We start from the raw sequence: 13,815 nt of genomic DNA, 5'->3' as shown, positions 1-13,815 counted from the left end.
TTTCTTATCATCCTACCTGTGGAAGTTTTGTTTTGTCTGTTTTAGTTCATGGAAGATCATGGTCAGCTTATTTTAATTTATTTTATATCTGGCTTTCATTAATCTGCTGTATGAATTGACATGACATCAGCTTGTAAACATATTTATGCCTTCAGTTTGCGTCTGCAGCCGTTTCTACGGTAAACAAGTTATTGTTTGGCAGTTAATCAGGACACAATATGTTGTTTTGAGGCCTATTTTGTCCCTATACATCAAAATATTTTAGATTATTACACTTATTTTTTACTGAACCTTCATAAACAGAGCACGTTGGTAGCCATTCTATGTGGGATTGAAGCTGCAACAGCCTGTAATATTAGTGCATATTAATCATATCCCATCATTGCAGTGACACGTTGTGGCTGCTGCTGATAACAGACATATAAAGTATTAATGCACATAAAGTGATCTGCTGTCTGGGTTTGATTTGATTCCAATAAAACCTGTTTTCCTGTCTGATATTGTTTCATTCTTACAAAAGCCTCTAATTAAATATTAACAGGAAGATATTCCAGTAAGCATAACTGCTAAGCTTCCACTTCAGTCACTCAAATAACGTTATCAATATATTGATCATTAACAAGCCGCTGTAGTTTGTTTGTAAACATGATGGGAGCAGTTTCAGACGGGTAGCACCGACTGATAGACCTCGCTATCTATCCGTGCTGCGGTAGGAAAATCTGACGGGGTAGCTCAGATAGTCAGAACATTGGACCAAGAATAGCTGAGGAGATGGTTCTGAAACTGGTTCTGTGCTACACTGTACCTCTGCTGCTGATTTGTGGTTTAGACTGAAGGCAGAACATCTGGAGTGAAACGGGTCAATTGTTCACCAACAGTAAAATGTATTTTCTGTCGTGTCCAACATTCACCCATCGGACGTTTCTGTTCCCTGCTAATGTCAATATTATCTCTAGATAATATTTCTACAAATGCTTCCGAAGTTCTGATCCATTTGGACTACTACTAGTCTGAAGAACTTGCACTGTGTTCTCCTGAATGTCTTGTCAACTCTAACCCACAAACTTGTTCTGGTCTGGACCCAGGTTTTGAACCTCTGGGTTCTGAGTCTGGATGGATTGGTTTCTTGGAGCCGATGAATCAAAAAGTTTAGAACAGTTCTTGTCCTGCTGGTTCTGACCCGCAGTGATGGGGCAGTACCTGTCCAGGTCCAACGTAGATGCAGGAGGCGTTTGGGTGGCAGCCTCCCCCGTCAGGACCATCACAGTTGTTTATGGGTTGACACTCGTTTCCATCCTCTGTCCAGCCAGTCAGACACTGGCAGGTGTGAGTACCTGGGCCTGTCTTTATACATTTTGCCTATAGGGGGCAGCAATGACCAGACAGTTCAGGCCAGAGAATGAGGAAGCAAAGGATCAGAATACAATGGGAACTAACGTTCACACTGCAGCCGCCTCGGAGAGGCGGAGCACAGGGGTCCGACTCCACACAGGTGATCCCATCGCCTTGGAAACCAGCTTTACAAACACACCTGATACATGGAAGAACATCTGGGTTAAATAATCAGCATCTTTGGTCATTAATGTTCCGTAGAACAAGATCAAATATCATTTCTGAACTTTTGACTCTTCCTGTCAGAGTTCTGAGGTTGGTAGGATGAACAATAACGACACAGAAAGGTTCTGACACTGGATCAGTGATGGTGCAGCTTCAGCTGGGAAGTTGGGCTCTGGACAGGGAATGGGTTTTCCTGAACATCATAGAATGCTCAATGGAATATGCTGCAGTTCCAAACCAGCAAAATGGAACTGAACATCAATTAGATGGGAACTGCTGACTTCCTGTTGGCTGTGGATGGACAACTGTCTCAACTTGGTTCAGGTTGTTCTGTGGGTTCTTTGTACTTTTATCGGGTCTTTTGGGTTCTGTGTGGGATTGACAACCTGATCAAACAGGTTCCAATGTTGGTTCTGAAGACAGATGAAGATCCGATTGACTTAAGCTCAATCAGTTTGAATCAGTCCTGCAGCAGGACCTACAGAACCTCTCTGAAGAACTGGTTCTGGCGATCCAAAGCAAGTCTACTGGACTATCGGAGGGAAACAACCTAGGACAGCTGAGTGATTTTTTTGAAAAGGAGATATAACCTACCCCTTAGTTCTGAATCAGGCCAAGAGGACAAATGTGAGTAAGGAAGAGGAATGGACTAAAGCCAGAACCTCGTGGCCCACCAGAGGCCTGTGGTTCTGTTGAAGTGTGCAGGTACCTGGGTGATCCATCAGTGAAGTCACAGTCAGCGTGGGCATGGCAGAACTGGGCCAGGCCTCCACAGACAGATGTCTGTCGGTCACAGAACCGACCCGTGAAACCTCGAAGACAAGAGTCCAGCTTACATCGTCCATCTGAGTCTGGACGGTTGTCACACTGTCCATGGACGCAGGGACAAGCTGTGGACATAAAGGTGAGACTTGACACAAGTAATTTCTCTCGTCTATCTGAGAGACGACACAATGTCCACTTGACCTACTTCTGTCGCAGTTTGGACCATATTTCTTGAAGGAAGAGCAGTGCTGACAACGAGAGCCTCTGAAGTTGGGTTCACAGATACATGACCCATTCCCTCTGATGCCCTCCACACACTGGACAGAAGACATCTGTTGAAACCAGCCAGAGGAACACGGTGGTTCCTCTGGCTGGTTGGTGGCAGGTGGTAGCACGTTACCTGGCCATGTCCAGAGCAGGGAGTGTTAAAGCCACCTGGACAAGGAGCGCAGTCCGGACCGTAGAAACCTTTACAGCAGGCTGGAGTCTGACCACACAGGTACATTAATGTTACCACAGATTTCTGACTTACCTCTCATCGATAAAATCATAATGCTGCTATTACCGTTACATTCACGTTGCAGAGTGGTGTGCAACCTCTGGATGGGACCTTGATGGGAGATTTGTCAAAGGAGAGGGCATAAAGACACCCGATGTTGGAAGTGCCCTGTTTAGCAAAACAAGGACAGTTTCACATCAAATTAGCTTTTCATATGAAGAGTAGGAACGAAAATCCAGAAGGTCCCAGCAGAGCGAGACTTCTTACTGTGTAGACTCCTGATGAGCACTGGAACAGGTGGACCTTGGTGCAGCTGACACATTCACCCTAAAGGATCACAAGATTTCAGCCGTAAGACGTGAGTCGCAAGGATCAACCTTACAACAGTAAACTCACTGTTTCTGGATCTGTTTCTAATGTTTCAGATCAAATCAGCAGATCCTTGCCTTAATGGTGTTGGTCTCTGTGATGTCACACCTGTGGGGCAGCAAAGGTTGGATGGAGGGTGGAGTCAGGACTCCGTTCATCACGTACAGCCGTCCATTCTTGGCCTCCACGGCTGCCTCCAGAACCGCCGCTCCGTTGACCAGAATCTGACCCTGGATCAGCCAATAGGAGGAGCATTACAGTAACAGATCAGGCTTAATGCAGGCAGGAATAAAAAAATCATGATATTTCAGCAGAGGATCCATCTAAGTGAAAGATGGATTTTTTTGATCAGCTGACAAACTTACGTTTTCTGTTACGTTGATGATAAGGACCTGGTTGGCCATCGTCACAACGGTGGGGCTGGACACAATGTTGTAGGCCTCTAGCTGTGGGACAGCAGGCGGGACAACAATCAGAGGGGACGGAAGAGCGGATTCAGACATACAGCTGGTACTAACCGAAGTGGACGGGACGATGTGGTTCCGGAGGAACTCTGTCAGCTTGCTGCGACCCTGAAGGTTCAGATTAATTTAGATCGTAATCAGAGTCTCTGAGCAGTTGACGGTTTGATTCTTACTCACATCTGCACTGCGGAGGAACTGCAGGTGACCCTCCTTCATGCCGTTAAATGCTTCAGTAGTCGGAGTGAAGACCGTGATGGGTTGAGGGAGGTCCATCACAGAGGCCAGGTCAGTTTGCTGTAACCACAGCAAAGACTCACTGAAATCTTCAGTTGCTTCTTGAAGACTGGCTGATTTGTTTTACTCTGAAGTTGGATTAAGAAGGTTAGGTCTTCTCTGGATCCCACAAAACTATCACCAAAGCAGAACACAATGCCAACCTGCAGAAGATACTCTAGATCCTACAGAGTCCAAAGTTCTTCAGTAGATGACTACTAAAGTCATCCACTTCGGTAACGCAAGAGCAGAAGTCCAGAATTTTAAACCAGTTAAAGACCAGACTTCTCACTGGGCTCTGACCTGAGAACCAAAATCTACTGCAGATTCTCCAAGACAATCCAAACTGGAACACATTTCTGAGACCAGGTCAACACAAGTTCTTAGAACCACGCAAGGAATAAAAAGGCCTTGAAGACTTAGTCAAGGTCTTAAATAGGTCTTCATCGGTCTGAACCGAGGGACAGGTGGTGTGAAAGAAGTAATCTGATTACTGCACCTCCAGCAGGGACTTGAACGTCTCCAATTTGCCATAGTCAGAGATGATTTTCATCAAGTTCTCCTGTAGAAGATGATCAGTGTTAAAGTAGCGTCGACATTTCCTCCAGTCAACCAGGGTCACAAGGTCTCACATCTGGCCTGCTCTCCACGGTGGCGGGGACGCTGTCCATCAGCTTCGTGATGATGTGGATGAGTCCGTTGGACGCCGCCAGGTCCGACTTGATGACCTCACCTCGCCTCCTGCTGCCATGGATACGGATTCTGATCTGACCGCCCTGCAAGGAGAAATAGGATGGTTCTGGTTTAATCGGGTCATCAGATTCAGGTCCAATGAGGTTGGCGATGGGGGAACGTTGCTGGTTCCAGCTCAGGGTGGGACTACTCGTTTCTCCCATGATGTCTCTGGAGCCATCATGGGCTCTGGATCAATTTTATGCAGATGATAAACTGTGCATGGGGGTCTTATCGAGAGACTCATAGAACTGCTTTTTCTCCTGAGGGTTCTGGTTCTGATCCATATATCAGGACCACTTGAAACAACATTGTGTGTTTTATAAATCTGAAAGACGGTTCACCCTGTCAGACGTCTCCGTCTCTCCTGCCTTTCCGGACAGCGTGTAGAAGACATCCGTTTTCCTCAGAGTGGAGGATGGCATTGAACCAGCAACCAGGTGCATCTTACACAGGTACTTAGCTTTGGATGAGTCTGCAGTCAGAGTCCGTATCTGTGATAAAAAAACAACAAAAACCCTGAAAACGCCGCCTCTTCTGATGGTCTGAGCTAAACGGGTCCAGAACTCACAGAGTTTCCCCTGAAACCTCGATTCACAGGAACAAAAACCGTAAACGGACCCAAGTTCTGAAGAGGCCAAGACAGAGAATCTGGGAACACAAAACAAACCACATCAGTGCTGAAATCTGCTTCTGAACAGAACATCAGGTCCAGATGAAGCTGAGATGGAACCAGAACTGCTGGACTTTCTGGACTTTCTGGAACAGGACACGCAGTCCAACCCTCAGATTTAATGTTGCTTTATTCTAATCACCGAACAGAGAGATGGCGTTGCTCAGCTGACCGCTCCACTCCTTCCCAGGCTGTGTGTTCAGTTCCCTGAGACGTTCCATGATGTTCCCAAAGCAAACCTTCCCATTTCCAATGTAGCCCTGGAAACAGGCGCACCTGGAGGCAAACCGGACACTCAGGTGTATTCAAGTGAGCATCCAGGTAACAGCAAGGTAAAGCAAGGCGGAGGGGACTGACCGGACCTGACCCGGTCCCACCGTGGAGCAGTTGGCGTTCTGGTGACAGGAGTCGGGTTTGCAGACGTCCTTCAGGTTGCAGCTGCCATCCGCCAGAGTCTCAAAGCCTGGTAGACACTCACAGTGGGACTGGAAGGAAAGCAGACACTGACAACAACACTCCCACAAACATCTCCCCCTGCAGGCTGGACTCTGCATTACAGACCCTAGGAGTCTAGAGAATCATATCAAATGAATTAGCTCTGGTTCCTAGTTCCTCTCTTGATTCCACCTCTGGGTCCCTAATTCTGGTCCTAAACCTGTTCCACATCCTGCCCCACAGGAAGAGGCCGTCGTTCTGATCCCAGGATTACTTCCTGTCTTTGTCACGATCCCATTCTGGATTAGATGTTCTGCTTTCATCTCAGTGTTTTTGTTCAGATGACGTTCTAGATCCAGAACATGCCGTCAATCTTGATTCAGGTTCTGGATTTGATCCTTTTTCCCACTCAGGCTGATTTTCTGATGTTCCTGAATCTGATCTCTGATTTTGATCTCCATGCAAAGAGTTTTCCACTTTTATCTCCTGGCTCCTGGTTCTTCTAAATTCCCTTTCTGCTCCCATCTTTTTCCATCTAATCCCTTTTTTTGTCTGGTTCTGATCCCTCAGACTCTGAAGTGGTTTTCTGGACTAATTTTACCTTTCCGGGTCCATCATGGATGCAGCGGGTGGTCCTGGCAGAGCATCCTCCGTTTTGGGTCTGACAAGGATCGATCGGCATGCAGACCTGTCCGTCGCCGCTGTAGCCTGGGTTGCAGGTACAGTGGTGCTGGTCCGGTCCGGTGTGGGCACAGGAAGCCTGGGAATGGCAGACTGGTCGGAGACACGGGTTCTTGGCTGTGGAGGACAGAGAAACGATGAGCAGACCAGGACCATCCCTGAGAAGATGGTTCTAGTTCTGGGTAGTTCTGGTGGTGATGAATGAGTTTCTTTTGAAATAAACTGAACAACAATCAAAACATCAGAGCTGCTGGAGATCAGGAGCTGAGACCCACAGTTGGTTCCTGTTTTTGAGAACTGGGCTCAAGTTCTAAGAGGGATTCAGACTGAAAGTATGGTTTCACTCAGTTCTGATCTTTGAGCCTGGCTAGCCAAGCCGGTCCAGAACTCTTCTGTTCATGTTTCGACTCACCTAACCCTTTAACTACCACACCAAGAAAAAAACCTGTGAAAAATGTTTTCTTTGCATTTCTTTTACCCTTGGGTGACTCATAAACACAATCAATATTTTTTTTCAACACACCCTGTGGTTTTTAAAATATTGATCTCTACCAAACGGTTGAGATGTCACTTAAAGGTTTAAGTACATGATGTAATAAAAATACCTAGTACAGTAGATAAATTAAAATAAAATGCAAATTTATAAAGAAATTAACAACAACAAAATGTCTGGGGCATTGGATGCAGTTTATGTTTGTCAAAATGCTACACAACACTGGTTTTAACTTCAACCAAGGAAAACATGCATCGAACAAGGAAATATTGCATTTTTAGTTTTCCCATCTTGATTGTATCTGTACTAAAGTGCAACAGTTTTTCAGTGTTTCACTGTTGAAAAGGGCATGATCCCATAGGCTTTACTAAGCAAGTTGACCCATTTGTTATCCAACCACTTCACTGGAAGAACCCCTTCAGCAGCCCTAAAGTCACAGGTCCCACGCCCCCTTTGCATCAGGACTTTGTCATGAATGGAGCTCCACCAGTGCAGTTCGGTCATACGGTGCCGATGCACTTGACGCCAAGGGCAGTGAGCAGGTACTGAACCAAGTTGAAACTTGTAAAGAAGTTGTCACAAAAGACAACAGACATCTGGGGCTCTTATCGTTTTGCAGAGTGTTGGCACCACTTTTGCTCCCAAAGGAAGAAATTATTACAAAAATTATTTTGTAAAATGATGTTATACAGCAAGAAGGTCCTGGGTTCGATTCCCGGCCCAGGGTCTTTCTGCACAAAGTTTGCATGTTCTCCCTGTGCATGCTGGGTTCTCTCCGGGTTCTCCGGCTTCCTCCCACAATCCAAAAACATGACTGTCAGGTTGATTGGGCTTTCCAGATTCTCCTTAGGTGTGAATGTGTGTGTGTGTGTGGTTGTTTGTCCTGTTTGTCTTTGTGTTGCCCTGCGACAGACTGGCGACCTGTCCAGATGACCCCGCCTCTCGCCCGGAACGCAGCTGGAGAGGCACCAGCACCTCCCGACCCCGTTAGGGAGAAGGATGGCCAGAAAATGGATGGATGATGTTATAATTATTCTTAGTGTATAACATTGTAATAACACTTATTGTTTCCTATTTACACCAATAAATGAAAATGACTTTTGATTTTATAGCAAAAAAAAAAAAGTTAACTAAATTACCTTGATTTGCTACATTTACCATCAAGTGACAAATCAACGGTTTGGTCAAGCATATTTTGAAAAAATTATTAAACCTCTAATTTAGCTTTTTAGGTGGTATCAAGTAACATAATTCTGTTTAGTAAGGTCTATAAACACTATCATATGCCAGAAAACTATTCCTGCCTTTCAAAGTTTTACCACAACCAGTTAATATTTGTGTTTCTGACTTCCTGGTTGGAGAGGGGAAGAAGAAGAATACTATTTAAAGAAACAGTGCCCTGTAGTGGATTTCTTTAGCATATCATACCTCAACCAAGCGGCAGAGATGGCTCAATCAGGTTAAGCTAAGTTAGGCACTCCTCATATGGAGATACAGAGACCCAAAATGTGCTAAACCATATGGTTGAGCGGGCAGTTAAAGGGTCACCTAAACACTGAGATCCTGATTTCTCATAACCAGGCAAACACTGGCACACCAGCCGTCCTGTCAGAGCTTCTTCCATGCAGCGGGATTTCTGCTGGCAGCTGAGGGCCGCGCACTCCGGAAGCTCTGGAAGACAGGAACCGGGTCAGGATCGACGGGTCTCGGCTGAAGGAAACTCGGTGCTGCCGATCCAGCAGAGGGACGTACCCTGGTCACAGCGAGGACCTCGGTACCCAGAGAAGCAGGTGCAGCGACCGTCCCTTTTAGTCCAGAACCGCAGAGACCATGGACACAGGAGCACTCTGAGGCAGAACCAACAGCAGGTAAGGAATATTGGCGGTACTGACCGGGTCAGGATGGCCGGATGTGAAGGTACCTGAAGAACAGGTAGGGCCGTAACGTCCAGGAGAGCAGTCCTCACACGCCGTTCCTGCAAAACCAACCTGGACAGCAACCAGAATCAACTTTGACCCAAAATCTGAGCGACTGCAGTGGGACTAACGTGGCCAAAAGGTTCTGATGGCTTCTGTAGGTCAGGCAGAAGGTTCTGTGTGGTCGGTCCGAATCCAGTTCAGGAACTCAAGAGGCAACAGAAACCTAATCATCTTTCAGTTGTTACTACAGGACAAATTGGGTTTTAACATGTGTGTGTGTGTGTGTGTGTGTGTGTGGTGTGTGTGTGTGTGTCTGTGTGTGTGTGTCAGTGTGTGTGTGTGGGTGGGTGTGTGTGTCAGTGTGTGTGTGTGTGTGTGTGTGTGTGTCAGTGTGTGTGTGTGTGTGTGTGTGTGTCAGTGGGTGTGTGTGTGGGTGTGTGTGTGTGTGTGTGTGTGTGTGTGTCAGTGTGTGTGTGTGTGTGTGTGTGTGTGTGTGTGTGTGTGTCAGTGTGTGTGTGTGTGTCAGTGTGTGTGTGTGGGTGTGTCAGTGTGTGTGTGTGTGTGTGTGTGTCAGTGTGTGTGTGTGTGTGTGTGTGTGTCAGTGTGTGTGTGTGTGTCAGTGTGTGTGTGTGTGTCACCTGGCAGTTGCAGGTGCCGTTCCCCCCCAGCCCGTCAGAGCAGACCCCTCTGCCGCTGCAGGGTCCGTCGGCCCGATCAGGACATTCTGCAACACAAACAGGAAGCTGACCCCCCCTCATCTGACCCACTTCCTGTCCCAGCTTTTATCAGCTCCTCTGTCCTCCACATGCTCCCACCTCCCAGCATGGAGTGGAAATCTTTCCTTTCTCTGGTTGGATTCTAAGGTCTGAACCAGAACCTGGACCAGAACCTGGACCAGAACCTGGACTGGTCTTTGGTCCAGGTTCTGGCTGATGTTTTGTTGGTCTGAGAGCAGCTTGTGGGATCGGCGCCGCGTCAGCAGCTCTCCGTCCTGCTGACCGTTTGCATGGAGGAAGGAAATCTCGGTTCTGGAGGATCATCTGCTTCCTGACGGATTGGACCGGGTCAGGAGTCACCTGGAGTGAGTCGAGCTGGCAGGTTCTGCTGATTCTGGCCGACCATTAAAGCTCTCTAGAGATTCTGAACTGACCCAGTTTCCTGCAGAATAATGTCGGAGCAGATCAGTACTGACCCATGCAGTCCGGACCCCAGTAACCGGGGCAGCAGCTCTTCACATCCACCTGCTGGAAGCACTGGAAGGAGCAGCCGCTGACGGACAGCTGCAGGCTGCTGGTCCGGATCTGGTACCTGCACAGAACCCACACGATGAACAACGTGGGTCAGCAGAACCGGTTCAGACCAGAACCGATCAGGTTCAGCTCACTTGCAGCCGGACGTCAGGCTTCCTGGACTTTTCCTGAATCCAGAGGGACAATGAACAAACATGGAGATGGAGCAGGAGTGGCAGGCCGTCTGCGTCCTCAGCACTGTGGAGTTGGAGCAGAAGTTCTGGAGAAACAAACAGAACCTCTATCAGAACCTGTTCAGAACCCCAGGAGGAACAGGAAGGAGCAGGAATGAGGGATTCTTCAGCTGCTCTGGAGGAAAAACGCCGTCTGGCTCCTTCTGCCACACAAACATCCAAACAGATTAACAACAGGAAGCAGCTAGCACGGTTCTGTTCAGAAGGCCCGATGGGTTCTGTTCAGAAGGCCCGATGGGTTTACTGATCCTCACCATGACACAAACTGGGCATCTTGGGAGCTGGAAGCTCTAACTTCTGCTTATCTTCTGGATCGGATCCGCCCAGAACCTCCATCTCACACTGCCAGGGTCAGAAACGGGACCAAATGGGTCCAACTGGACTGCCCAGAACCCCCAGCAGTCCTTCGAGGTTCTGTTCAGATCTCTGAAGACCCAGACAGCATTTCAGTCAAGGTGAATCCCGGCCTTTGACTAGGCTGTTCTGTTTGTTTCAGGTTGGACCAGAACATGAAGCTCAGGCTATCAGAAATCAGAACCACCATCTGGTCTGGTTCCTCAGCGGCAGCAGTGGGTCGGTACCGGGCTCAAGAAGAACCAGACGAGATGCTGAAGAGACATTTTTTTTCATGATGAAAATCATTTCATGAATCTCAGATTTGAAGATGTTTGGAGGCAGCAGAAGATCAGTGAACCATTCCATCTAGAGACATCAGCAGCAAATTAAAGCCGATCCACTGGATCCACTGAGATCCACTGGATCCACTGAGATCCACTGGATCCACTGAGATCCACTGGATCCAGCTGAGTTCAGGCTCCCATCAGAAAACCTGCAGCTCTCCTGGTGATCTTACCTGCTGCAAGGCGGCCGGCGTCATCATCAGAACCAGCAGCTGGACACTCAGCAGGACCTCCATCTCTTGTGGTTCTGACCCGGTCTGCAGTCCGACTCGGTCTGAGCGGCTCTGTCAGGGCTTCCTCCTCCTCCTGCTTCCTGAACACCAACCTTCAGGGAAAAGTGCTGAGCTGCAGCTTTAGACACAAACCCCCACAGGAAGTGGGATCATTCTGCATCTTTAAACAACACAGGAACTTCCTGCTGGCTTTCAGTTTCAGACCAAACTCATTCTGGTTGCTCTGATGATTTGCTTCTCTGGATGAAGGTTGAAATCCAGACTCACAGTATGTGTCAGAGTGAGACCTCCTGTCTGTCTTGTTTCCTCTCTGTTCTGGGTCCAGGGATGAACTTTGACCCTGCAGTGAGTGTTCAGGACCTGCCTGCCTCCAGGAGCCTCATGTTGGGCCTCAGTCCAACAGGAAATCCTGTTTTCCTGAAACTTTCTGCTCCATCATCAACAACAGCTGATAACCGTCTTCCTGCTGACTCAGGACACGAGGACACGCCGTCCCACTGAGGACACGCCGTCCCACTGAGGACACGCCGTCCCACTGAGGACAAGCCGTCCCACTGAGGACACGCCGTCCCACTGAGGACACGCCGTCCCACTGAGGACACACCGTCCCACTGAGGACACACCGTCCCACTGAGGACACACCGTCCCACTGAGGACACGCCGTCCCACTGAGGACACGCCGTCCCACTGAGGACACGCCGTCCCACTGAGGACACCGTCCCACTGAGGACAAGCCGTCCCACTGAGGACACGCCGTCCCACTGAGGACACACCGTCCCACTGAGGACACACCGTCCCATCCCACCGTCCAGCTAAAGACTCATTCTAGCTGCTTGGATCTGGTTCTGCAGGACCAGAGCAGACATTGCTGCAGCTTGACCTCTGACCCCAGCTTCACACCCTCAGGTCGGACCGGCCCGCCACGACGTCTGAACAAACCAGAACAAGCAGGAAGTAGAAATAAAGTTCATTGACAAAATGTGCAGGTTCTTCCCTCCTGCCCCAGGTAACACTGAGCTCACCTGGATCTGGACCGATACCTCAAAGTGCTGCGATACCGCAGCAGCTCCAGGCTCTAGGTGGCGCTAAGAAACCCCAAAATATCTGGAAACTGCAGAAAACCAAGAAGAGCCTGGAGTCACCTTCAGGACATTCTGGCCCGGTCCAAAGCTCAGCGCCTCTATGAAGAGTGGACTCAGTCAGAGTCACATCAGGGGTCAGGGGTCAAGGGTCAGGGGTGGAACTTCACATCCAAAATGGCCGACTGGTCCCTGTTCAGACTTCATGCTGCTAAAACCACAACAAACCAGATTATTTTAAAGGTACAGTGAAGATATTTCTATATTTGTTGGTTGAATACAGAAAACTCTAAATAATCCTTCATGTTCTGCCCAAAAAATGATTTCAATTATTTACTTTTGAAAACGGATTTTATTCTATTTTTTGCGACAGAGATCGCTCTGTGAACTTATCTTATATTTCCAAGATGGTAAAAAATGCACAAAAACTGTTCTAATAATCAATTGATCAGTTTATTTGACCAACAGAGACATGATTTTATCCATAGAAGCTTCTGAAAGTTAGTTTGGTATAAAGTGGAAATAATAACAGATCAAGTTCAGCACAAACATACGGCTTATTTAGAAAATTAAAAATAAAGGCCTGATGCTACATGTGAAAAATAAAAAGACTAATGGAACTAAAACGTCTTTTAAAAAAGAAATTATGAATGTTGAGACTTTATAAACCAAAAATGTACCAATAAATCCATCAGTTTCCTCCTCTAGTCTGAGAGGAAAACAATTGTTTGAAAATCATAATAAAACCAAACAGCTTCTTACTCCACAGAAACATAAATGTTATAAATACATAAATGTTATATTTATGTATGAAGGTTTCTATGAAATGACTTTCTGCAAAAGAAATTCAAAATAAATATCAATTCCTGCATTTTGTGATGAGATTTTGAGACAAACTTTACATTTTTAATTGCGACTTCATTAAAGTTTTTAGAAAGTTTTCAAAAGTGATCATTGGACAATAAATCTTTTCCATGAATAAGTTTTAATTGGATAAAACTGGACCTTCTACCAGAAGACGAGGATGAATTATATTTACTGATATTAGAAGTATTGCTTTCTGAACAAATAACAGGGAAATTATTTTGAGAGCTTAAAAGTTGCAGCATCTTTATTGCAATATGTTCATATCTTAAGATTAGAAATTTGTCTTTCATTTTGTTTTCCTTTCCTGTTATTTTGATTATTTTCATTTCTTTGTTTCTCTTCAGTTTTTCAAACTTTTTCATACTAATGTGATTCTCATATTTGCTTTGAATTTTCTATAAACTCGTAGAAAAACAGAACATTTCCATAAACCCGCCTCTTAACTCAAAACATCACATGCAGCAATGGATTGTGGGTAATGCACTTCGCCGAAGTCCGTAAAAGGGCGGGAACAGAAGCCAGATTGTGGGGCACACTGTGACCTTTAACCTCCAACATGAACGACATCTGAAGGAGAAACAAGGACCCGGACCCGTATTAGTACCGAGTACTC

At 46.8% G+C, this 13,815-nt stretch overlaps 1 protein-coding gene across 1 annotated transcript in view; it reads right to left on the bottom strand.

Moving 5' to 3' along the window:
* The window catches only part of stab2 (stabilin 2), a 30,143-nt gene extending 18,838 nt beyond the window's left edge, over positions 1 to 11,305 (bottom strand). Inside the window, 26 exon segments of the mRNA XM_055020697.1 lie at positions 1,201 to 1,359; positions 1,438 to 1,531; positions 2,267 to 2,447; positions 2,528 to 2,639; positions 2,723 to 2,809; positions 2,888 to 2,989; positions 3,089 to 3,148; positions 3,268 to 3,420; positions 3,556 to 3,636; positions 3,709 to 3,762; positions 3,832 to 3,948; positions 4,427 to 4,489; positions 4,560 to 4,703; positions 5,004 to 5,153; positions 5,231 to 5,310; positions 5,475 to 5,608; positions 5,690 to 5,817; positions 6,369 to 6,565; positions 8,490 to 8,612; positions 8,694 to 8,747; positions 8,750 to 8,788; positions 8,863 to 8,929; positions 9,499 to 9,584; positions 10,053 to 10,168; positions 10,245 to 10,369; positions 11,197 to 11,305. Coding sequence (XP_054876672.1) covers positions 1,201 to 1,359; positions 1,438 to 1,531; positions 2,267 to 2,447; positions 2,528 to 2,639; positions 2,723 to 2,809; positions 2,888 to 2,989; positions 3,089 to 3,148; positions 3,268 to 3,420; positions 3,556 to 3,636; positions 3,709 to 3,762; positions 3,832 to 3,948; positions 4,427 to 4,489; positions 4,560 to 4,703; positions 5,004 to 5,153; positions 5,231 to 5,310; positions 5,475 to 5,608; positions 5,690 to 5,817; positions 6,369 to 6,565; positions 8,490 to 8,612; positions 8,694 to 8,747; positions 8,750 to 8,788; positions 8,863 to 8,929; positions 9,499 to 9,584; positions 10,053 to 10,168; positions 10,245 to 10,369; positions 11,197 to 11,259 — 2,769 coding nt within the window. The 5' untranslated portion in view covers positions 11,260 to 11,305.
* Positions 11,306 to 13,815: the final 2,510 nt, after the last annotated feature.

This window comes from Poeciliopsis prolifica, unplaced genomic scaffold, assembly GCF_027474105.1.
Source record: "Poeciliopsis prolifica strain line A6 unplaced genomic scaffold, Auburn_PproV2 SCAFFOLD070, whole genome shotgun sequence".
Lineage (NCBI taxonomy): Eukaryota > Metazoa > Chordata > Actinopteri > Cyprinodontiformes > Poeciliidae > Poeciliopsis > Poeciliopsis prolifica.
The sequence above is the reverse complement of the archived record's forward strand: the minus strand, read 5'-3'. Positions and strand labels throughout refer to the sequence as shown.